Raw genomic sequence first — 26,605 nt, forward strand, 5'->3', positions numbered from 1 at the left:
TAATACCCTTCTCTGGGTGAGATTTACACTCAGTATTACAAATAAAGTAACATTGCTGAAAATACTGATACAAAACAGCTTCAAGATGACATTTTAAAAATATCCCTCATATTTATTGAACTGTTTTTTTCCAGTTTTTTAAAGTTTCAGCTCTATAAAAGATTCTCCAAGAAAATAGTAGCATTTGAAATGCTATTTTTGAAGTTTATAGATGGATTTTTTTTTAATAAAGTGTAATCCAAAAGTCCATTTTCCCAGGAAAAAAACAACTATAGATACAGCACATAACCTAAAACTGAAGAGGGTGTTGGTTTGTTTTGTTTTGATTTTTTTAAACGTAGTACAGTACATTTGTATCCTGGAAAAAAATTCCTTGATTACAGTGTCTGTTTATTTACAGATCTGAAATTGAATTGCATACATGAGCTCTTGAGATGAGCAATACTGAAATTAATTGATAGCAAGAATTAATTGTCCTTTCAATCTACCATGACTTTAAGATATTGCTAAGAAGAAGTGATTCTGAGTAGTGAAATTATCTTATTACTATTTTAAACTTGCTTGGTAGACTTTAAATTATGAGTTTCAATGCAGGACTGGGAGTCTTGAATGCCCACAGTTAATTCGATAAAGCTGTGTTCGTAATTTTTGCACATTCTGTTTTGGCAGTAGCAATGCACACATGAACATGAAGAATTTTGGCAAATGTTTGTCTTGGTTCTAATGTATCCCTCTCTGGATATCCAAAATTATCACTACAGAATATTTAGACAAAACCTGCTCTCTTCAATATCAGATGATGTAATAAATTCCGCTCTAATAAAAATAAAATCCTCAATAAACAGAAGCCTGAAATTTCAGGCTGCTGAAGTTACTTTACAGAATATCTGCCAAGATAATGGTCCATTTTTTAGTTTAAGCAAGATGTGTTAATAAAATTTCCTTGTAATAACCCAAATATTAAATAGCAAAGCAGATATATTTAACACTAGGTAAAATTTTGTCTTTATTTCGTATACTCTATGTGACTTAACTTTTAAAAGTTGCAGAGTTTTAGTGGCTACAGAAGCTTTATTTTTCATTATATGCTATCTGTTAAGTCACAACGGCTTGTTTTTGTGTTTGAGAATGTGCTGCAGCCTTGTCCTTCCTTGTTAATCACTGTTTAAAGAGAGAAGTGACTTGTCCCAGGTCTGCCTCAATCATATTTAAATGTGCCAAATTATTTTTAAACTACTCACTGCACATGCCATTTTAACTCAAACAGATTACCCTGGACCAGAGAGGTTGTAAACCAAGTGTCATGTTTCACATATGCCACATGTTTGGAGTAAGTGACTGAGGTTCCCAAGCCTCTGAGAGGGGAAAACCAGATATTTTGCAACCGACAGGTCTCCAGGTTCTGTGGCGTGGTCAGATGACTTCATACTCCCAGAGACCAGGCAATAAATTAATCTCACTTGTCTGTTACATGTCAAGACTAACAAACCCAGTGAGATGGTGTAAACCAACACGTCCTGAAGTGCAGATGATACAGCCCACAGAAATTATGACTGATGCATGTTGTTCAGCCTGGGTAATAAGATGATTTCTCTTACTTTAGGCTTTCACACATTTTTGGTTTGGGAAGTGGAATGAAATTATAGGATGAATTACACAGCAGAATGTCACATCGCATCATGAGTGCTACAGTGCCTGTAAAGCACAAAGATCACCACCACTTGACATGCCCTCATAGAACCGAAACACTCAGAGAAATGTAGCTAAATAGAAGTGTGAAGAGGGAAGGGGAGGTTGAGGAAAGAAGCTGACATCCTCAGTCTGGGACCCAATTTACTGACTCAAATACCTGGCAACCCTCTATGAACCTGTTAGAGGAAAATCAATTACTTCCTCCACTTGTAGCATGAGGCACTCATGAAACACATACAGCAGGAAGTGGTAACGCTCTGTAAGTTACCAAATTTCACTGTATTAAAAAAAATGTGTAAAAAGAGGGTCCTTAAAGATTTCTGACTCCTTATTTCCCTAATCTCCATGGAATTCAAGAGGGTTTACTAATTACTTATCTATTTATTCCTCACATCTACTTTAACAGTAATATTATTAAACATACAGGTTTTATTTAAGATCATCTTCTAGAACTTTAGGGAATCATAGTGACTTACAGAGGGGTAAAATATATTTAGCCAACATTGGACTGCCAGCCAAATGGTCCCATTTATTAACTCATGGTGACTTCTGCATGACAAATCAGCCCAGATATTTAACAATCTCGTTCATCCTTTTGCCTCAGTCCAAGGTGGGAAAATATGGAACCTACAGACAAAGTTAAATTTTTATTGTTTTTTTTTTTCACATGAAAGTAGCAGCAGATGAGAACTGACGACAGAGCTCTAGGTGAGCTTACATCCCTCTTTAATCAACTCTCCTTCCATGGCAAGAAAATAAGCACCTTGTTAGCCATCTTGTTGACCTAAAGTCTGTAGCTCTGCCGTGTGCAGGTTGTGGTGGAGGAAAACGTTCTTCCTGCTGTACATGTGTAGGGAGATGGGTCCCCTGGGGGGCTGTCCCAGTCTCCCTGTGAAGGTGCTGTGCTGCCGAGGCACAGCGCTTTGGTCCTTGGGAGCCCCTGGGAACGTGGGGAAGCCGTCGGCCTTGGACGCGGCCTGGGCTGGGCTGGTGGCCATGACTGCCAAACCGTTCTGGGCGGCCTCTGGGGCCAGGGCCTCGTACGTGCCCCGCGTGTGCTTGATGGCTTCCACGAGCTCCTTCTCCTTCAGGAGGCTGCTCAGACACAAATTAGACAGCTGGCAGCTCTTGCTCTCGTACGCTGCTGCTTGGTTGCCCGGTGGGTGTCTAAAAGGGTCCTCGGTGGGAGTAAGTGCTGACTTTTTGTCCCTTGAGCTGAGGTTTTGGCTCGCCGTTCTGATTGGATATGTAGTCTGGGGAAACAAAAGAAGACAAAACATAAAGTATTAGCTGTGACCGTGGTCACAGGGGTTTGCAGGATGAGAGAGAGACGAGAATGTTGAATCCATGATCAGAAGGCTTGATTTATTATTTTATGATATATATACTACATTATAACTATACTAAAAAGAAATAGAAAGGAAAAGGTTTCTCAGAAGGCTAAGCTAAGAATAGAATAGAAAAGAATGATAACAAAGATCTGTGTCTCAGACAGAGAGCGAGAGCAGCTCTGCCGTGAGTGGTCAGTAAATCCAAACATCCACAGGAGACCAATCACGGATCCACCTGTTGCATTTCACAGCAGCAGATAACCATTGTTTACACTTGGTTGCTGAAACTTCTAAGCTTCAGCAGGAAAAATCCTAATGAAAGGATTTTAATGAAAAGATGCCTGCGACAATTAGCAATGGAACACAGTAGAGAAATGTTGTGCAGTACATAAACCACTCCTCACTACACATGAACAGCACATGGGTCTGGCAGATTAAAATGAAAGACAACTCCAATTGATGGTAAAACTTCCAAAACTTCATTCACATTTAATAGCACTAGGATTGAAAAATGTTTTCTACAGGAAATGATTTGGCCATTTTCCTTAAAAAATAGTTTAAATCAAAGGAGGATTTCTTTTTCAGAACATAATAAATGGATAAGAAGTTTTCATGAATTGTAAGCAGATTTGCAAAAGCATTTCACATAATGAAACAAAGAGAATTTTGATCACATAGAGTTCAACACTTAATACTCTCAAATCCTTACAAAATATAAAGAACATATTTTCTAAATATCTTTGTGCCTCGGTTAAGCTAAGAACATGTTCAATTTTCACCATCCCTTGAATCCAGGGGTTTTGTTGTGTATTTACAAGTCAAATGCATGCTACAGGAGAGCACAAATTTTATTTCAGTTGTCTGGAAAAAATACAATGTAAGAAAGATTCCAGCATGTTATCAACTTCTGATGTTGTGCAAGCATGCATGCACCTGATTTTGCTGAAATTATGGTAATTTATCTGTGCATGGGAAATCAGATCACTGCAGACTTTCAGTGTGTGCCTGGTGTGATGCTTCGTACTGTCCCTAGAACACCTGACTGGGGAGGAGATGATGGCACCCTTTCCCAGGGAATGGTTAAAGCAACTGGTTAATTTGAAACACATGTCAAATTTGACTCCTTACAGATTTTCTGCAACAGAACTCTGAAAGGACACAGGAGCAGCTTCTTGACATTTACATTCACATATGGATTCTGATGTTGCAGAACAAAGCTGAGAGAATAAAAAATACTACCGAGTCTTCCAACAATATTTGGCTAAAAATCTTTCATGGTGTTTCCATGATTCCATAGGAAACTCAGATCTATTGTTTCAGAATTAATTGTATCATTTCACATAAATTTCTATTTTAAGCAGCAGAGAAGAATGATACTGTCAGTATTCATAGCTTAAACCCTTTTTTTAAGGCTAATGCTCATGATTCCATGCAGAGCCATATGCAGGTTTGGATATAAGGACTGCAATGCATTTCAGGCATCAGAGATGATATTTAAAAAAAAATTATTAGGACTGGAACATAATTCTTTCCCACTTTATTCAGTGCTGATTTCACACAGATTTATAAATGGGAGTAGAACACTTCTAGAAAACATGACTTCAGCTTTTATATCTGCAGCACATAGGTGTTGAAATGAAATTCCATTTAATTCCTAGGATATCATTCTTAGGAGTCTGTAAGTTCAAACACTTTTCATCTATCTATCTATCTATCTATCTATCTATCTATCTATCTATCCATCCATCCATCCATCCATCCATCTATAAATTATTTATTTTCATGTCAGTAAATATAATCTTCCTACTGGGATGAGAGTAAAATTTAATGCCCGGTCAAAAATCCAAGCATTTATTGTAAGGGAATGATTCAGGAGTTACCATAAGTCACCTGGTACCTTCGAAAAGCTAAAGATTGATACAGAACCTTAGAGGCACTTCATTGTGGGACCTCCAGTCTATCTTGAGCTTCTGATTAACCCCAATTTATCCCTCTGGATATTTATGGTCCTTAATCATCTGTTTAAGGACCTTTATCAATGTAACCTGTGCAGCCTTCTCCTGTAAGATTTTTTCACTATATTACTGTTACTTTTAGAAAGATCTTCCTAATGTCTAAACTGTATCTTTCTGGCTTCAAGAACTTCATTCTCTCTCTCTCATGAAAACGAATAAAGAATTGCTGTTGATCTTGAATACCTGTTTATGTCTTCAAAGAATGCCATCAAGCAACACTTTAATCCTCTCTGCTCTAGAATAAAAAAATATCACATTGCTTTTTTCTCATAGGACTCATCTGCTAGGCTCTGAGTCATTCACACTTCTCTACAGATCCCCTTCAGTAATTCCACCATTTTTTTCTTGAAGTAGAAGGCTCAGGAGTACAGTACTCAAGGTAACCCCCCACCATTATGAAGCAGAACAAACACTATTATTGTCCTATGAGGGACTTCTGCTTCTTATTAATTACTCCAATAGGAGGCTAGTGATTTTATTTGGGAACAGCATGAAATTGTTCATTCATCTTCATCTAGTTGTCCACAATATTTTCATGATTTTTAATGCAAAAGTATACCTAAATTCAGTTTATTATTGTCACCTATTGTCACCTATTGCTTTGTAACTTGATGAAAAGCTGTTATGACTATCTAGCACTGGGGTGTTTCTTTCCTCTTCCTTATCAAGGTTATAGTTCACTTGAAATATTTTCAATTTAGAAAATAAATGCTTGGTTTGTAGGTCTATGTAATACTGGCTTCTGGTTACTGGCCGATGGGGGAGACAAAGTGTGTGTATGTATCAATAAATGTTTAATAATATACATGTGGTTCGGGAAGGTCTTAGTTCTCTGAAACTCTAACTTGCTGAAATTCCCCTCCTATTGAATAATTAAACAAATATCAGGTGGTGACAAATTAGGAACAATCTACCTACATTAAAACACCAACAGAAATTCAGAATATCCATCATAATTTCAAGAAATTGGTTTGGTCTCCTGTCCCCAGCAATAAGATAATAAGATGGTTAACAGGGAAAGACAGACTCGTTATATCAGGTGCATAGTTACACATCAAATGAGCAGAGACTTTAATGAAACACTGCTAAAACCCAATACTATTGTTGTTCTCTACGATAAATTACAGAAGAACAGCTTCCAATCAGGAAAAGAGAGAACAGCTGTCAGACAGGAGTCAAAATCAACAAGAAATCCTCATCCCAATGACGTTATTCTCCCTCCAAAATATTGTCAATAAAGAGTCCAGGGCTGGTTTGATTTTCATGCAAGTTATTTTTTGGTACAATTGCAACATTTTTATAAAAATTGCAACATATAGGATTGAAATTAATTAATTCTTATTTTGTTGAATTCAGGTAATTTACTTTTAAAGAATGCAGTGCAACCAAATTTTCTTGCTGGTCCATTTTACAGTTATTTTACAGATCCTCATGAACTGGGCAAAATAAGAAAAATGTCCCAGAATGAGACGCATAAAAAAACTCCCAAACCAGACCAACTTTGGACCAAGTCAAACATTTATTTTTAACCTATTTCTCCTTATCTTCCTGTAGGTGATTAAGGCAAATTTCCCAGCACTGAACTTTCAGGTACCAACCGCGTTCCCTGAGCATCAGACATGAGCGAGCAGAGCCACAATCCCAGCGCATCTGTTGGCCAATTCCAAGGCTGAGTCCTTGTCCAAAGCTGAAGGTGGCTTGGTGCCAGTCGTGCTCCAGCCCAGCCTAGAGCAGCTGCAGGGCTGCTGTAAACTGCTGCTTGGCAGAGCTCCAAGGAGCCGATCTGCCAGCTGGTGGCTGCTGAAGCAAAAAATCCATTCATCTTTTTCCCTTTTATTTTTCGGTAGCTCAGCTAGAACCAACAATTTCTCTGCCCCAGAAATCCCCAATGCCACTCTATAGTCTGCCTAACTGTGGACTCAGGAAATGGGCTGCAATTAGGATGCAAATGGGGTTCTGAAATTTCTTTCAAAAGTAGCCCATTTTAAATATATGCAGCAGAAAGAAAAGGCCTCCTTTGTTGTTTCAAATATGTCTTAACCTTTAAGCAAACATCTGGATTTGAATTTCCTGATGATATTAAACACACTCACAAGAAGTGCATGCCTTCATGCTTGAGTCTACTTCCCAAAAAGGAAAAAATTATTTTAATAAAATCTGATTGGCTGTACAATTTTAGTCCATTTCTATCGTGATCACTCCTGTTTTAAGGTACATAAGTGTAAGAAAGTTCAAAATAATTTAGCTTTGATTATTCCAAACTAGTGCTAAATAAATTAGGATTGAACCAAAATGGAATCTTAATATTCTTAAAATATTCTTTCCATAATTTTTTGAGGACTCATTTTTGTGATTCTAAGTCTAATAACTTTTTCTTATTTTAAGAAAAAAACCAAGCCCCTTCAACAACCCAGTGGTAAGTAGTGAAAATGTACTACTTTTACAGAAAACTCCAGAATGAGATGTTATAAACAAAACACTGCAGCCATTCATCATTTTCCATTTTCAAAGCCAATGAGTGAAATATGACAAGAGTTAACAACAAGACAACACTGCTGCAGGACATTTGAAAATGAATATTGTTTCTGACTGTCTGGTGATAAAATACTAATAAAAAATGACGGGAAAAGACATGAATTACAAAAACACCCAAAAAAGGGTGCAGATTTTTAAGATGTTTGTGCCCAGAGGCATTTGGGAGTGTCAGATGCCTATAATGTAATTCTTCCAAGTACAGCAACTTTCTTAAATACATCATTGTGACAACAGACATAGACAATAAAACCAAACAAAACATGCTCTCATCGGTGTACCTGCTGCACCCCGACAACCAGATAATGCTGTAGCTCAAGAACATGGTTTTACCACCCCAAAGGATTTTACACTTTCAGAGGTGTTAATGGAAGCACACTGTAGAGAGCAATTATTCTGACAGGAACCTGAAGACTTTCTCAATTCCCTCATGTTTTCTACTGCTTAATTATTTTGTGTTTGCTGATACACAAGGAAGGTAAAACGTGTTCCCAATGCAATATTTACTACGTGGTCCAGCATGGCTCCCTTGGTCCTTGTCAGGTCTCAGCTGGATTGCAGCACCTGCCACAGAACTGTCCCAGTTTGCAGCCTAGCCCAGACTCTTAAAATATAAAGCAACATAAAGGAGTACAGACACAAAACAAGGTGCTATAGCTCTATATTTCTTTTAAGGATGGAAAGGATGAAGCCTTTCATGATGCTTTTGAATTTATACACCTTCAGATGCCTTTTGCAGTTCTGACAGTTTATAAAAGTGCAGATCTAATTTACCAAAACACAGGTTAACTCAGTGCTTTGATATGCCACATCTGTCACTATGTCAGCTTCTTAATTTCTACACCTCCTCACTTTTGTGCTTACCAGCTTCCAGCCTAGAGATGATTCAACACAAAATGTAATTTAGCTGCAGCAGGTAATTGTTCTTCATTCGAGTCTCTTAAAAATCACTCACTCCTATTGATTTCAGTAGCACCTGGACTGAGAGTGTAGCTTTTACAATCCAGACCTGCATCTATTGTACATCTCATGCTGCCTTCTGGCAACACAGGACAAATGAAAGAAATAAAGTCCAGCATGGCAAAATTAGGCATGGGCTTTATCAACAGGTTATGAGTAAGAACCAGCTGCTGATCAATTTTTCATCTCTACTGTTGTCCTTTATAAAATGAATGCAGTCAACATAATTCACAAACATTTTTCTTTCTGTCTTGCAAACATTTCCATTTCCTTACTGAAAGCAAAAATTATGAGATACTAAAATGCTGCCTTTTTGCCATAAGGCCATTTAAACAAACAGGCAAATGGAATAAAAGTTAACTATAGTGGTGAGTTAATATCCTAAAAGAATTTTATAGTAGTGAGGATACAATGTGAGAAGCAACAGACTGAGTGCTTAAAAAGATATTAATCTTCTCATACCATGGATTTATCCTTGGCAAATTTTATTTATCTGAGTAATAATGCACAGTTAAGATAATAAGGTGTAAAAGATGTAGTGCTGTTCTATAAAGCAGGAAGAAAACAACAAAGGATTTTCCATTAATTTCTAGGAACAGGAAATCACTGCTCTGCACTCTCAATACTGCATTGCAAGGGTTAAGTGGAAGATTTTTCTCATCAGTCAAGCTAAGGAGAAGATGCAGCATTTTACAGCTGTTTACCACACCTTCCAAATAAAACAATTAGAACTTTGGAGCTGTTTATCACATTCTTCAAAAATACTACAAAATTCATTTAGAAGATAGCAAGAGCACCTTTTTATACATATCAGCTAAAAATTTTAAAAAATCCTGCAAATACTTATGAAAATGAAAGCTACTAAATAGTGTGGATCTTTCAATGCAGAACTACCAAACATCAGGACATTCTATGTGAAATAACAAATCTTGTGTTTCTCAGTCTGCATCTAAAATCTTCCCCAATATCAGAAAGTCAAAATGGAAAAAGTAATGAACTTTCCTTTTGTTGTAGATGCAACGGACTTTTAAAGACATTTAAAAAATCTGTTAAAACCCTAATCTCAGAAACATCCTATCTTTAGCAAATACTAGCTCCCCTATCTCCAGCAATTCTCATAACACTTCTGCTCCTACAGAAGCATTTAGCATCTTTTTTACTGATCTTGTATCCCCCCTAGGTTCTTTGGGCAGACACAGCTATTGCAGCCAACAATGAGGAGAATCTCTTCATTAAGCTCTTTTCATGCACAGGCTCCACCTCTGGTTACAGGCAGCAGAGTCTAGAATAAGATGCCCAAGTCAAACTTGTCCTTGGACCTCCCAGCCTGCATTCCAGGGGTCTGAATAGGCCCCATGTCCACCCAGCACATCAGGTCTCACTGACTCTGAGCAACCCAAGAGAAATCAGGGCCACTTATGCCATGCTTTTAGCTACAGTCATATAAAAAGCCACAGGTGTGTACAGTCAAGGTCCTCTGTGGCATAACAGGTGCAAATGAACTGATGGGAAAGGAGAAGTGGCTCCTGGGAATGCAAGGGTCACTTCAAAAGACCACAGTTTGTGCAGTGTGGGCAGTGAAGTGAGACACAAAGGTCCTGAGGAAACACTAAGGGAGTTTGCTTAGAAATTACAAGCAGGAAAACTGCACAAGTGCTAATTAGCCCTTCTGGAAGTGTGTGCTGCTCAGCTGACATTTATTGCTATGCAAGCCAAGCCAGTACCCCTGTACAGCATTTGATGTGCCATGCAGACATAATCAGTTGTTTGAGAATCTCTGCCTAGTGCCTTACCTATTTTACTGATGACCAGCTCTCTGAAAGATGTGAAGTCCATTTCTAGCCTCAGGCCTGACATGTGATCACCAAAACCTGATCACTGTGCCTGATCATCTGAGTTACAACTGACTTGTAGGTGGCAAGTTCCTTTGACAACTACTAATACATACATGCTTAGTCTTTACTAAGTTTCCAATTGTACACTTATGTTTTCTTAATCTAATATCACATAGCATGATTTCCCAGAGTATTAGAAATTTCATATATAAAATGAAATTCATATGAGGATGTATTCCCTTAGATAATATACCAGGAGACAGCAACCTTAGAAGTGGTAGTCTCAGGAAGATTTTAATACGCATTGTACAGGAGCTTATTTCCTGTATTTCTCTATATCTGAAAAATACTTCTAGGAAAAGAAAGTAAAACTATAGATATTTTGCTTACAGATGTTATGTTTAGGATAAGAATCCTAATACTTTGGCATGTGAGGCTTTTGATTTAATAGCTTGGGTATATTATAGGGTCTCAAATCGTGTTTCTGTATATTTTTATATTGTACCTTCTGTGAAGAAAATAATAAAATATATTTATCTTTGAGTTCAGGACTTTCTTGTCTTGCTTTCAATTAGTGAATGCCACAAATCAGATTTCTAATGAATGTTTGCCTTCTGGAATAAGCACTGCTTGCTTTTTCATAAAGGAACACACAAGCCCCAGATGGATTGTACTTAGCCAACACTCATCCTTTTTCATTACATTATTTGACAACAATAAAAATACTTTGTATTAAATTTTCATAAATGAGTTCCATAAATTAGCATCCTTACTGTTGAAAACCATAAGGGCTGCACTTATAACTACAGCAGGGGAAATTGCATACATTGGCAAGTGATGATCAGCTACTGTTGTATTAATCAGTGACACTGGCCCTCAGGTCAATAAACAGTCTGCAAAGGAGAAATCAGCAGACTAATACAAAGGGCAAATTTTTCCTGATGACAAGGAAAGAAATCCTAATTACCCTTAAACTGACTTGACTTTTTAGTTTTATGATGAGATTATTGAGACCATGATAATCTTGAAGAGAAAGGGAAAAGATTCTTTTTACTTTAATATTTATATATGAGGGCACCTGTTTTAGGAATGAAATATCACGAAGTCAGATTTTTTTTTTTTAATCCCAAAAGTAATTTTCTGTAATTCAGCCTTTCCTTGTGGCTAGACCAAAAAATGATAACATAACTATAATCAATCCCTAGTCTTTACTTGTTTGGTTTAATGTGTCGAACAAAATAAAGAAATGGACTCCTATGACAGGATGAAGCAATATTATTCCAGAAAGATACTCCCTGCTATAGAATTCAGTCAGGAAAAAAACTTGTATGAACTTTGCACCATAGGACATTACTCAGTGAGTCAGACTTCATTCATAACAGAGAAATTTACCTTAAAATATTTTCTTCAAAGATCTTACTAACTATGATAATTATAAATTACTAATTATGATATTATAAATACTCTGAGTGAATCATTCCACACCTAGTTGTTTTTTCTTAAGGCTTTGGCAATCTTAGAAATAGCAAAAGAATTCTCTTGGAATAGAGAATATCTTATTTTTTTCTTTTTTCTGTTAAACCAACGACCCGAGAATGTTTTGGCCTTGTTGGTACGGAATTGGTACATATAAATTCTGCTCTCTAATCTCCATCTGTCAGCATCAAATGTATTTACAGCAAGAAAATCTTGTCAGAGAGAGGAAAGGGACTCTCAGACAAGAGTTATAAGTAGTTGTAAAGGAAATGTGGCCTCCATAAGGATTCCTCACAACTGATTTACGTGGAAGAGAAGCTGCTTTAACAAAAGAGTGTTTGCAGTTGAATGATGTAATCACAGAAACCATCGGATGATTTGGAAGGGATGTTAAACACCACCTTGTTCCAACCCCCTGCCATGGCCACAGACATCTTCCAGTAGATCAGGTTGCTCAAAGCCCTTTCTAACCTGGTCCTCAACATTTCCAGGGATAGGACATCCACAGCTTCTCAGGGCCATCTGTTCCAGTGCCTCACTACCCTCTGAAAGAATTTCTTCCCATTATCTGGTTTAAATCTCTTCTCTTTTATTTTAAAGCCATTCTCCCTTGCCCTGTCACTATCTGTCTGTGTAAAATGTCACTCTTCCTCTTTTTTCTAAGCCCCCTTTAAGCACTGGAATGAGCTGTAAGGTGTCCCCAGAGTGTACCCTTCTTCAGGCTGAACAGTCCCAACTCTCCCAATCTGTCTTCATGGCAGAGGTGCTCCAGCCCTCTGATCATCTTTGTGGCCCTCCTCTGGACATGCTCCAAGAGGTCCATGTCCTACCTGTGCTGGGACCCCAGAGCTGGTGCAGCCCTGCAGGTGGGGTCTCAGCAGAGCAGAGCAGAGGGGCAGAATCCCCTCCCTGCCCTGCTGCCCACGCTGCTTTGGATGAGGACATGATCCAGGACACGTTTGGCTCTCTGGGCTGTGAGTTCCTCTGGCTGGGTCATGCCCAGCCTCTCACCCACCAGCACCCCCAAGTCCTTCTGGGCAGGGCTGCTCCCAGTCCATGCTCTGCCCAGCCTGTGTTTGTGCTTGGGATTGCCCTGACCCACACAGAGCACTTGCACTTGGCCTTGTTGAACTTCTTGAGGTTCCTGTGGGCTCCCCTCTCCAGCCTGTCCAGGTCCCTCTCGATGCCATCCCTCCCTTCAGGGTGGCAGCCACACCCCACAGCTTGGTGTCATCACCAAACCTGCTGAGGGTGCTCCCAATCCCACTGTCCCTGTCACCGACAGCGATGTTAAACAGGGCTGGCCCCAACACCCACCCCTGAGGTCACCACTCTCACTGAGTTCCACCTGGACACTGAGCCACTGACCACAACTCTTTGGGTGGCACCACCCAGACAGCTCCTCATCCACTGAGGGCTCCATCCATCACATCCATGTGCCTCCAGTTCAGAGACAAGGATGTCGTGTGGGACAGTGTGAGATGTTTTGCACAAGCCCAGGTAGATTTTGTCACTTGCTGTTCCCTAAACCAACTGCAATGCTGTCACAGAAGGCCACCAGATTTGTCAGGCACAATTTGCCCTCAGCGAAGCCATGCTGGCTGTCACCAATCCATTATGTTCTAAAAATATCCAAAGCCTTATCTTCTTAACATCTCTAAATTGTCAATAGTTGGCAGTGATAGAAAATTTCCCTTACTGTGTAATTTCAGACAAACCCAGTTTCACATAGGTAAAATAACCCATCAGATAAGTACATGAAATAACCTCTTTCTGCCTACACTAGTGGCTAACACAAAAGAAGAAAAATATTTCATAGCATTCTTACTATACCTCTCTAAGGATCCATTCAGTTCAGGTCTCTTTAACCCAGCTAGTGCAGGACAGCATTCATTATGAGACACACTACTCAGTGTCCAGGAAAATGAACTCTAACAAGGTAAAACAATTTAATGTATTTTATCTATTTTAAGGCAAGAAAATGCTGTTATAATCATCTTGTTTGCCCTTCTCTGTAGTGGGAGCCATAGATTTCTCTTGGTGAAATCAGGTAATCCAGAAGAGGGGTGGAATTTTTCGAAGCATAATTTCGAAGACTAGAAGTTATGGAGAATGTATTTTATTTCTTCTTAATTCACTAAAACATTTTTAGAACAATGCTATCCAGGTCCTTACTGGAAATGTTGCTATATTTTGGTGACAAGTCCTATATTAGCATTGAACAGGAAAAATAGGCATATTGCTGCTGACAAAGCTGCTGCTAGGAGATAGTGTCCCTACAGAGCAGAGGGGACTAGTGTCTAAGACATTTGGGAATATGCAATTCTTGGAGAAAGTGCTGGTTGGATTTGGAGCTAATCCAGTCTGAAGAAAGTTCTGGTCATTTAAGTCATCAGATGTATGATTTGAGGACCCTATTCTCTTACACAAATGATTATACAGGATGCATGACCATGAGGAACTCAGTACAGCCTTCAAATGAGAAAGAACCCAAAATCTAAAAAAACTCCAAAGCTACAGTACCAAGATCATGTTACTTAGAAAAGTAACTTTCCTTTCTCTCTTACTTTCCTGGAAATATGAGGGAAATTTTAAAAAAGGCAGTTATTTCAAAATATTCAGCATAAAAGCTCCTTATTTCCTTCAGCAAAACTATATTACACAAACTCAGCAAGGGAAAATGAACAAAAGAAAACAAAACCAAACAAAAACATCCACTGCAATTTTACTTTTTGCCTTTTCTTCTAGGAGAACCGACATAAAAAATTTGGCAAAAATACTGGAATACTTCCGTTGGATTCTGCTTCTCTATTCCAATGCCTAGCCTAGGGAAAAAGTTTACAATTTTTTTTCTTTACAGCCCATTATGTTAGTTTTTCACTTGAAGAAAAAAATCAGAGACTATTTGCTCACCACTGCCACCAAGGCTGAACCTCAGAAGTAGTGGTTTGTCCTAAACAGGACCAGAAGACTTCACAGCTAAATCTAGGAAGGAATACAAACTTTTCCAAGGGGCAAGTGCTTTCGGCAGCTTAAGTGGCACAAACTGCATGGTTTGCAGTCAAACCATTCAAGCAACAAATAGCTCTCAAAGCACTCTCTAGAGGACAGATCTCTGACCTGACTATCAGATTTTCTGCTGCAAACTGAAATCCCTGTGAAGACGAATTCCTCAATTTTGCAATGTTATTACTGTTGCAGATATTCTCACTTTTTTTCCTCACCAGCCAAAACATATTTTTAAATGGCTGCTTACCTACAAAGGGTCAGTTTAATGTAATCCACAGGCAATGAACCTGCCTTCTGGTTGAGGGGTTCCAACAACATAAACTGGCTGAAAATTTAGCCAATACAGCTAAAAATTGAGTCAATATAGCCAAAACTGTGCTTCAACACAGGAAAGCTACAAGGTAGATAAGAAAACTGTAGACAGACAGCAAAGCTGTCTAAGGCAAAATCCCAGACACTCCAAATAACTATACAGGGAGAGATAAAAGATGAGCAATGTTTAAAATTCATGGAAGAGGACAATGTGAGTGCACACACTCAACACACACCTTGAGAACTGATAAAAGATAGTCTCACATTTGACTGACATCCACCAACTCCTAAAAACCTATAAAGCACACACAAACAACTCCCAGAATATTCCAACCCGAAGCAGGCTCTGTAGGCTATGATTACCATGCACAGGTGATGATTATTTGGGAGGGGATATCTTACAAGCTGCCTTTCTCACCTCTGGATTTCTGCCTCTCAGCCACTGGCAAACTGCTCCCCTCACTTTCATAACAGGAAACAGGGAATACTCTCTAATTCAGGGCACACACCCACTCTGCTGCCTCCAGACATTCAGCTAGTGCATGTCACCTACATTTTGGTCTCTTTAACACAATCTCTGTTGTGATATGGAAGATGCTTAGGTACTAGTTTGACAGTTCTTTTCTCTGGTCCCAAAGCAAAATCCTTCCTCAGCTGCGGAAAGAGAGATTGACTAAGCAGGGTGTCCTGGAGTAAAAACAAATATGCTGGTGACATTACAGCTAGCTGTGCTGAAAAAGCACCCTTGTCTTATTAGCAATCTCAAGGAGAAATTTTTAAAAGCACAATTCGCAAACGTTTTCCTGTCAACCAGAATATAATGAATCAAGTTTTGGGACACTGGAGCACATTGGAACCCAACTCAGCCTATTTGTCCTAACATGTACTATTTTACAGCTGCCAGGATAGCCCCAAGATTACATTTCCCTCCAACTGGCTGAGCAATTGCTTGGAGAGCCACGAGTAAGCTCAGGAAGTTTGGCAAGCAGTAGGACAGCCACCAACTGGTACCTGCCACATGCAATAAGCAGCTCCCAGGCTCCCTGTCAGAGCAGGCCCAACAGCTCACCTCCACGGGCCAAAACAGGTTAACACCTGACTCCTGGCTACTCATGGAGAGAGGAATAATTACACACTTCTCAGCAGACAAACTGCCCTGCTGACATCTGCCTGCATTGTGCTAGGGAAGGAAAGTAAATGTAGAAGCTCTACACCAAGCCTGATTACCCCAAACCTCCAACACAGCCCTGCAACACAGCCCAGCCACCCTATCAGTTATCCTTCAATGCACTGAACATTACTGCTTTTTGAACACTCAGGTTCAAGAATCATCCCTGTTTCATCTTTCTCTTCCTTGCCCTTTTTCCATTTCCTCATTTTTTGGGAGGCACAGCTACAAGGAAGAACAACTTCCAGCTTGCAGCTGCTTCTATGCCAAAAATCAATCTGTCCAACAGTCACAGTGACAATATGTCGAGTAATGACAACAGAAAATGTTGAATGTGCCTGAGTGCCAGGCTGCAGTGCAGAGAGCTGCTCCTGCCCTGAGCTCCAAAGAGTTTGAACAACCCTGCCAGAAGAGGAGCAGACTACCAAAGCTGGAATCATGCTCTTTCTGCAAGCTTGACCAGGGACATGACACCGTGATTCCCCTTCCATGAACTATCTGCTCTTGAAATGTTGGGAAACACACAGACACTTGAAATCTTTCCATGAGATGCAGTGATCTATGGAGTAAACTGGGTTCCCAAAAGCCCTTCAAACTGACTCCTTTGCAAAATGGGTTTGAATTGAAATGGGGATCTTACCTTTTCAAACTGCTTCCCTTTAAATTCAAAAAAGCATATAGAGAAACAAGTAATAAGCAGCTGCTGTGGAGAAAGAAAAGCACTTTTAAAGTGCTTTTAAAATACTCCTTTTAGTACCTGAAGAGCAATGCTGAAGGTGTATGTAAATACAAATCCTTAAAGGTGAAGAAAAATACATCCCATGCCAATGCAAAAATGAAACTGCTTCTAAATAGCAGAAACATAGATTCTTCCTTTGCTTCAGAAATTATTTATTTGAAAAATAATCTCCTTGCAACCAATTTGATTTCAAGATAAGAGCACCATTGCTTTGAAATCATAATGGTGGATTTATCTAAATTTATGCTGTAAGTTCAACAACAAACCCATAAGGGAATCTATAACCAAAATGACCAATTGTAAGTTTTCATTAATATTAAAACACATGCTCCTGAAAGCTCTAATAAGGACATATAATATTTTCTTTTTAACCTGGTAACAGTCACTAAGCTTTATTCTAATAAAATTTAAATATCATGATATCACCTTTAAATAAGATCAAGCAGACTTTTATGTTAACATGAAGAAAAAAAATTATACCTACAGTTCAAACTTCCCTCTCTAGGTTTAGTAGATATTTACACAGAAAAAATATTATTGATTGTTATTTAAGATTCTTCTTAATAAAAATACTTTACTTACTCCTTGGAGCTTTTAATATTAAATAGTGCTCAAAAAATGTTGCCTAGAACAAACCTCATGAATGTAGAGAAGGAAAAAACTCATATAGATATCAAAATGCAGAAAGGAAAAAACCCCTTTACCCTAGTGAAAAAAATGATGAATATTTTGCCCACAAGAAGTGTAAGAACAGGTCAGGTCACATTGCACAGGTAATATTTTCTATAAAGTTGCTAGAAATGATGAAATGATGTACTGTCTGAATTTGACAAGTGTAGATGTGAAATATTATGTTATATATATGTATAGCCAGTGTAGGTGTGAAATAAAAAGCACACTAAATCTAACTAGTCTACAGTGCCATAAACAATACCTATTATGTTATTTCATTCTCTTGGGAAAGAAATATATGGTAATTTGCAAAGCTATTTTCACTTTATTCTTAACATTTATGGCTATTACTGGTAGAAAGCAACAACAGCTTGACTTTTTAGCATGCACAATGCTTGATCTGAAAAAGACACATAAAACAAAAATATATGCAGTTTCCCATTTGTACTGTGTCAGCAGAGTCTTTAACTAGGCATTCTTAGTACAGTATGCTAATCAGAGGTGAATCCTGGTTCTTACAAATTATCAGGGGAAGACAAGGAAATGAGGTATGAGAATGAAATAATTTATAGGGGTGAGGTACTAAAAAAAAACCCTAATGTCCCTATCTTGCCAAGCTTTGTGTCTGTATTCAGAGAGATGCAGTGCATTCCAAAGCCATTTCAGAAATGCCCTGTATTTAGCAGCTGTGTCACTGCTCAGGCTGTATTTGGTGTGTTTAACTCTGGTCATTATTGCTTTGTTCTCAAACATGAGGCTGTAACAGGATATCTACCAAGCAGGGAATCACTTCAAGCAGGGTATAGTATCCGCATTTATTTATACTTCTACCTTGGGGACTTGGGATTCTCTACCGGATATTTCTCTTGGGAACCACACCTTTTAAAACTGAGCAACTAAACCAGGCACTGCTATGCTAGCCAATATAGGGTAGAATCCTCTGTGTGCAAAACTCACCCCACTGTATTAAGCTTTGTACCTTCACTGTTTAACTTTCTGCAGCCATCCCTATTAATTCCCTTGTGCTAGTGTCAAGGTTTGAGTGGCTATGCAGTGAATTACGTGAGGAAGGCGGGGTGGATGAAAACTACATCTTCCTGACCTCTCTCTATGTGGAGAGTTATTTTTCAACCAAAACCAGTTCACTGATCAGATGCTTTTTAGTCACACAAGAAAAGCGGCCAGAACAATCAGCTGAAAGGAAAGAGGGAAGATTCACCCATTATTAGCATACTCCACTAAGAATGCCTGAACTTTTCTCTATGTGACATCAGTGGGAGTCACCAACTCTGGAATTTCTCAAGGGTACCATCTAGCATGATTTTGCTGTTAAGGAACTTCATATTCCCTGCTTCAGTAGGAAAATGCCATAAGCATCCAACTACCTTAGTTCCTATTAGGCTGTTAAATTAAAGCCATCATCATGGTAAATGTCATGTCTTCAAGTAAACGATCACAAAACCCAAATCAAAACCTAAAATATATACAGACCCCTTCATAATTCTTTCTAGGATGCAAATTATTAATAAAAATTGCATTGGAATAAACACATTTACATGGGATTTGCATGGCCTCCACCTCATCCTAAAGCACTAGCTGTCAATTGACTTCCACTGAGATCAGATTTGTTTAAAACCACATGTAATATATTGTTCTGTAGGATGACATTTTAAAAAATTTATCTGCAAAAGTGCAATGTATGTATATTTTCCAGGTTTTAAAAAGAAGCTGTAAAGACAAATTTTATTACTAAATTTGGGAGATAAAATGATTCAGTAAATGCTGCTGTGAAAGCCTATGGGTCACAGGAGGATGTAAAACATTGCTGTCCATATTATGGAAGTGCCAGCTGAAGGATGATGCCAGGTATAAAGTACTTGAGTGTTTCATCTTTCAGAAGTTCAGCTTAAATAATTCCTTTGCATTCAGACTTCCCTCATTTTAACGTGTCCACTCATACAAATACTGTCCTCCACTATATGATCGCTTCACAAGTATTAATACAATCCTGATTTAAAATCAAGGGAGAAAAGGATGAAATATCAGCTAATAGGCAGGATATTCTCATTTTACACAACAATCTTTCAACCCCAAGACTGACTCAGGCATTCTGGATTCCAGTCCAGAAGAACATGGTTCTTACACCTTCACTGCTTGTAAAAGGTACCTGCTTTTACACAGAGCAAACAAAAGGTTCATAGTTTGTTCTTACAGAAGAGATTATGAAATTCTCAATGCACTCTTATCCTGAAACACCCAAAGTCCATCTGTTCTGGTCTGGCAGACATTTGCTTACTTTAAAATGTGACAGACCCTTTATCAGCTTATTATTTATCACCATTACTGCTATTCTCAAACACACTATTCAATATAGGATAAATAAATCAGAATCACTTCCATGCCCTGTTACATATATAGAAAAAGATGTTTCCAAAAATTTTCCAACTTAGAATTACTGTGATATTTCTATATTGAGAGTGAAGGTAATAGGGTTTTTACTTATCCACACTCCTCATAACCAAGTGATGTAATGACCCAGGCAAAGCCTTTTTCATAATTAAACCTTTCTTTTCCTTACAGATTTCTGGGAGGGAATCCTGAATTTAGACAAATGACTGCAGATGGTGATATAAAGCTGTACACAAGACAAATGGCAGCTGTGGCTTTCAGGTGAAACAGAGCCCTTGTAAGGTCTCCAGAACATTTTGTTGCTGAAAACAGAACTTTGCTACGGTTTAAGTCCTTTGTGTGCAGTTGTGGCCAGCTGCTTACAGAGAGCACTTGCTCACAGGATCTGAGCATACACCACCATGACTCTTACTGAAGGTTTGGGGCTTTAAGGAACACACCTAAAAGGCTCTTTTGTTCAGTTGTTTGTATTTTCCCCCCCTTCTGATATCTTCGTAGTAACTGCAAATATGAGAGATACGAACTCCCAGAAGTATCAAGTGAGAACTTACTGTCCCTGGCATTACAGATAGCATACAGAGAAGGAAGAAATTGCTTTTCTCCTTTGTTATGCATACAGTGAAATGTGCATGATCAGATTTTAGAGGCAGATATTGCTATCAGAGTATGTTTTAAGGATGTATTTTAAGTATATTTTTAAGATCATTAAGGATACAACCCTAGTTTTTGAGCTTTTAGATTCAAAGGGGAAATCTACCTTTACCTCCCACTTCCTCCATTATAATGGAAGCTCAGACACTGCAATAGAGAATTTGCTGCAATACAAGAATCCGTTCCTCCTCATTTTTATGTCAAGTCTCTGAACTCTGCACAAAAGGTAGTGGAAAGGCTTCTTGAGGCCAAGAACAATTCTATAAGGTACACATATTCCATGCATATATCCTTCCATCCATTGCATATAGTGTTTTCAAAACAATCCAATACATTTATTTTAATGCCACAAGTTTAGGCTATGAGTTTTCTAAAAACCTTGCTTGAGGTTTAAACTAAAGCTCTCTGAAGCCAGTGCATACCTCCCTCAGTGGTATGAACATATTTGTTCATACCATTGAGGGAGGTATGCACTGGCTTCAGAGAGCTTTAATCCTACCTCAAACTTCTGATCTTCTTTATACTCATCTTATTTTTTTGGTATTTTTTTTATTTCCTCCCCCTGTCTTTTTTTTTAATCATTCATATAAATTTACTGCTACTTTTACTGTCACCTCACTCATTCAAGATTGCTTTCCTGTCTGAAAAGGGTAACTTCTGACCTGCATCCCCAGGATTGCTAACTACCTCATATATATTAACTTTAAAAATTATGTAGAAAGAATCTAATTTGTATTCCCAGGTGCACTTCTATAAAATTCTTAAGGGCTTCAGTTCAGCCCTTAAATTATATAACTCAGTGTTTCTTACAAAGGAATGTACAAATTAACCCCTAACTTTAGTGAGCTCCAAATTAGGCCCTTAATAATTGGAATTTACTTCTGAATGCTTTAATGTGCAGGCATAGCACATTAGGACCCTGCTGGAAAGAAAGCTCCCTAATATTTTATTAACATATTAGACATTTTAAAAGAGGAGCTCATAATGCTACTCTGATCATGAGTAATATATCTCACGTAAGACTGAGTGCTTAAATGGAAATAACCAAAACATCATTCCTCCTCTCAAATTACTCCAATAGTGTGGCCAAAATGTACCATTATCATGCAGCAGAACAACAGGTTGAATTTCAATAAAATCCCCACTAAAACTAATTACAGAAAAGGAGAAAAACTTCCAAAGATTTGCCTAATGATTGAGGTTTGAGCTCTGGTAAAGTTTTGTACTAATCCTTAAAAAATGTCTGGAGGAAATATATAGGACCTTTTGCAATTTCAGTTAAGTCTGACCTTGTTTGAAAGATAGAACATGGCATTTAGTTTTCTGAAAAGTCACAATAAAAGGTAATAATGTAATATTTAAATTTAGTCTGAAGACTAGATGTTAGGGAGTATTTAAGCAAAGAGAGTATTCTATGTAATTTTTTCCCTGTTGCTTTGATAAAGAAAAAGGAAAAGGAAGCTAAGTATTTTATAACAGAAAGCTATTTCATTTTTATTAACTTTATTCCTCAAGCTGCTTCCTCCTTCCAGTGAAAGAAATAGCAAAAACTTCATTTTGTTTCACTGCTCTTTGGGTGAGAACATCAGTAGGTTGTAATTCTGTGGTCTCTGTTTTTTCCTTCTCCTTCATCATAGGAAAATGACTGTATAGAACTCAGAAGAAAATCATCTATTGTACTCTCAATATAAATTTGGGATTGTCAGTTCACTGACAATTGGCACAGTTCTCTAGTTTTACCACACACAGCAGTCAGTTCACCATGTTTTATACGGAAAAACAGTTTCATAAAGAACACATTCAATCTTTAGGATGCAATGAGGGGGAGTTGGGATATCATTGTGTCTTCAGAATTAGACATGTCTGGATATCTCAGAAGCTAAAACTCTTGTTTGTGCTCTCAAGGAAGGGACACCTACCTGCCTCAGAGGTTCTGTTAAAGCTAAAAAGATCTGCTTGGCCTAGGACTGCAATTCTGCAATGTCTGGATAATGCCAATCTTAGCCACTGGGATTCTTTGTCACCCACATTACACAGGAGGGGGAGTTGTTTGGATTGCTGTGGTTTAGGACCAGTTCCCTGTGTTCAACAGACTCTCTTACGGACAAGAATCCAAATTCACCCTTTTCCTCTTGAAGAAGCAAAATTCATTAGCATTAAAACTGTCAAATGATTTAATGTAAGAAATTTCACTCTGAAACTGCTCAGACTACAAAATGCTGGTAATAGTAACAAAAAATTGGAAAAAGGAAAAATAATAAATGTGGTAGCACTCCTATAACAAAGTGCAAAACTGTACGACATATTTTTTTTAAATATAATTAAAATGTCACTAAGCTGCTTTATGAAATACTAATTTAGTTAGCATTATACTGTACACTGAATTGCAGGTAATACTTTAAGATTTGTTTCTGAAACCACCATAGAATATTTTCAGCCCATTTCCTTCTCAGCAAGTACATAAAGAGTCTCATTCTGTTGATAAGGCTATTGTAGAGTAGCACAGTCAACAGTCCTCACAAGAAAACAACATTGATTCTAATGACAGAGTTTGCATACAATTTTACTCTACTTTAAATTTGCAGTAAATCTATAAACCTATCATCTTGTGGAAGCCAAAATCTGATGTGGATCCAAACTTTTTAAAACTCACAGCTAGGAGCTCATAGAGCTCTGTGAAAAGCAACATTCAAATTTTCACTTTAACACTGTGGTTCAAATTTGCCAGGGGAAAGATTGAAACACAACCTCTGTATTTTCAAGGGAACAAGAAGACAGATTATAACCTACAGGAATTTATTTTGCTATTTTCTTAATTTTGCACAGTCAGATAGTAACGAGAAACATTTTAATTCTTACAGCTAATCCATATTCTGTAATGATCTTGTTCAGAATAATTCTGGAGAAGAAACAGAAGCCCCAGATATCTTACGGTATGTAATAAAGTGGTCACTTGACACAACACACACTATTCTCCATCCTCAGTCTTATAATAATGCATTACTAGCAAAACAATAGTAAAGATTAACCTGCATTCTGGAATTTAATTAGGGAACATTGGTCTATGACTCAGCAATCCCCAGGTTTTGTGCTTTTCACCAGGCGACAAATTTTATTCCAGCTAAGAATGCTCCAGCACTGTGAAGTGCCATGGGCTTGTTGAACCCCTGCATGCAGGGCTTGAACTAACTTCATTTTCAGATTAATAATAAAGGGAACTTCCCTGAGGGGAAGCAAAGGAGAAGGCAGAGAAGCTCCAACCAACACACCACAGGACCCAGCTGAGCCTCTCAGCCAGAATGGCAGCAGTGCCTGGGGCAAAGCCTGTTTGGTTGGGAAAGGGCAGAAAATGCTGGGCAGGGAGAGGGTGAGGGGAAAAACCATGTAAATGGTCTGTGATACAAACTTCAATAACCTTGAGGGAGGGAAGGGAGAAAGGGCAGAATGAGAAAAATGGGAAAAAGAAGAAAGAGAGGGAGGAAGGCACCTAATGTATACATGAGGAATTAAGATTCAACAGAACTTTTTTCCATTTCTATGTTTGTTCATGAAACCACTGATTAATGTGCTTAGCATAGCTCTGCTGTTTACATGGTGCACAAAAATACTCTGGAAGCTGATCAACTGGGTAGGCTGAGCACTTGTAATGAATAATGAGATGCAATTTTTGGTGTGTTTCTAAATTCTATTTCTTTTACTTGGACACAACAATAACATTCGAAGAAACTGGCTCATATACTCCTTGAAATTAAAGAAGTTAGCAAACTATTAGCATGAAATAATTCCTTCACAGGTATTTTCAAACTGTATTTCACTTATGTGTATCGCTGTCAGATTTATTACCAGAGCCATTCAGTACAATTTGAAGTGTCTTTTAGCACCTCAACAAATTGATATCTTTTAGGATAGCAGCATTTCAAACCTCAAGGTTGCTTTATCAGTGTACAAAAGAACAAATAGGCTTCTCATAAGCCTTCTATTCCTGACTTGGTGGGGTTTTTCATCATAGTTATAGAAAAAGAAAGTCTTGTAAAAATGTAAGTACTGTGCACAGGATTTTGTTTTCCAGGTTTGTTGCCTTAAAAATGTATTTTTATTATTAATCTGAAAAGCAGTTTCAGTATTCAGTGGATATGAAAATGATTCATAATGGAGAGGAAAAGGCTCTTGGGATATGAAATGCTTCAGGGAAGAGATGCAATACACATACAAAAAGTAAATAAATTCCCTATTCCCTCTCACTACCCTCTTATGTGTGTTTTTTTTTTAATAAATATCTACAACGCATGCTGTCAATATTAATGTTCAGAACATGCTTCAAACATGTGACATGGGAAAGGGAATGTTCTTTTTTAGCCTAGACCAGGAAAAGCAATGGCTTTCCCAACAACAGATAAAGTAATTCTCTTGTTTCTCTGGCAGCTTCACATTCCAAGAGGGATTTTCTGATCCTCTACAAAAAGAAAATAAACTTGCTAAGTAGAGTCACATTATAAATTATTTTCAATTCTGTTCTGAAGACAACGAAATTACAGGAGCAGCAGTGCAAATTATCATTGCAGGTTCTAATATTATCATAATAAGTCCCATCACAACATCTAATCATCTAATGCTCATGGAAAATAAAGCAAAAATTAACACAAATGTTATGAAAATAATTCACATTAGTTTGCCAGATTTGTGTTTTTATATTAGTTTTTATATGATCCTAAGGGGCTTCACATTCACTTCAATAGCACATCCCCAAGAAGTTTTATAAAATAATGACAGATTCTTACTAGACTAGACAGATTCTTAAGGCACTTTTGCTGACTTAATTCAGTACAGCAGGACCATATGCAAATACAGATGATTTGTGATGTTATGAGGGTCTGACACACTAGGCAGTGATGTGACTTGACACTGAAAATCCTGTGTGTGACTCTCAGGGCTTTCTTAAAGCTTCTACCTCAATGTTTATTATTTGGAAAGCATCCCAGAACTCACTAACATTATAACTGCCCATGTGTCCTACATATATGTAGATCTGTACTGCACACTGAAAATCAGTACATAACTAAATTTGATGGTTTCCTTATTGCCCTCTCCAGTTCCACTTTATTTGACAGCACTCTTAGTGTCTTCTAATGAAAACCACTAAGATATAAACAGTTGATAAGGTGATATAAAATCTCGTGATTATTGCCTGAATGAGACCCACAACAGAACCCATGTGCATGGATCTGCCCATGTCTATGGATCTGCCACTTTGGTGTTTCATGCACACAAATACTAAACTACTGGCTACAAAACTCCAGGACAACAGAAGTGTAATTTAAAATTCCACCGGTACTAATCTTAGCATTTCCCACAATTTCAGAATTGAGCAGAACAAATGTTTTGCCTTATCCTTGTAATGTCATTTGCTGGAAGCAAGGGTCCTGCTTTGTCATGGTACATGCTCGCTATTTTAAATGACCTAAAGCTATAGGAATGAAGTTACCCTGCCAAACTTTAATGAAGGCTATACTACAGAGCAATATTAGTCAATTATAGTTAATATTCAGGCACCTTCTGCAAACACAAACAATTCCTGAAGTGATAAGGAGAGCTGAGCATTTAATTTCTATAATAAATTAAACAGTTCATAAAGGCCTTGGTCATCAAATTGAGAAAATCAAACTATGAAATTTTGTAGAGCTGAACAAAAGGAAACAAATAATATCAAAGTAATGAAACAGTAACATGCAACAGTTTCTAGAGGAAGAGTTTGTCTAGTTCCTGGCTTTTTAAAAAATACTTCTGGCTTTTTGAATATACAGCTT

At 37.9% G+C, this 26,605-nt stretch overlaps 1 protein-coding gene across 2 annotated transcripts in view; it reads right to left on the reverse strand.

The window, feature by feature from the left end:
- Positions 1-1,346: 1,346 nt before the first annotated feature.
- Positions 1,347-26,605, reverse strand: part of CCSER1 (coiled-coil serine rich protein 1) — a 603,805-nt gene continuing 578,546 nt past the window's right edge. Inside the window, exon 10 of one of the 2 annotated variants that reach the window (XM_054294825.1) lies at positions 1,347-2,945. In XM_054294825.1, coding sequence (XP_054150800.1) covers positions 2,460-2,945 — 486 coding nt within the window. In that variant the 3' untranslated portion in view covers positions 1,347-2,459. The remainder of the gene's footprint in view (positions 2,946-26,605) is intronic. The other variant, XM_054294832.1, reaches the window with a different exon arrangement.

Source organism: Melozone crissalis, unplaced genomic scaffold (genome assembly GCF_028551555.1).
Source record: "Melozone crissalis strain CALT ecotype California unplaced genomic scaffold, PUWL_Pcris_2 ptg000006l_1, whole genome shotgun sequence".
Taxonomy (NCBI): domain Eukaryota; kingdom Metazoa; phylum Chordata; class Aves; order Passeriformes; family Passerellidae; genus Melozone; species Melozone crissalis.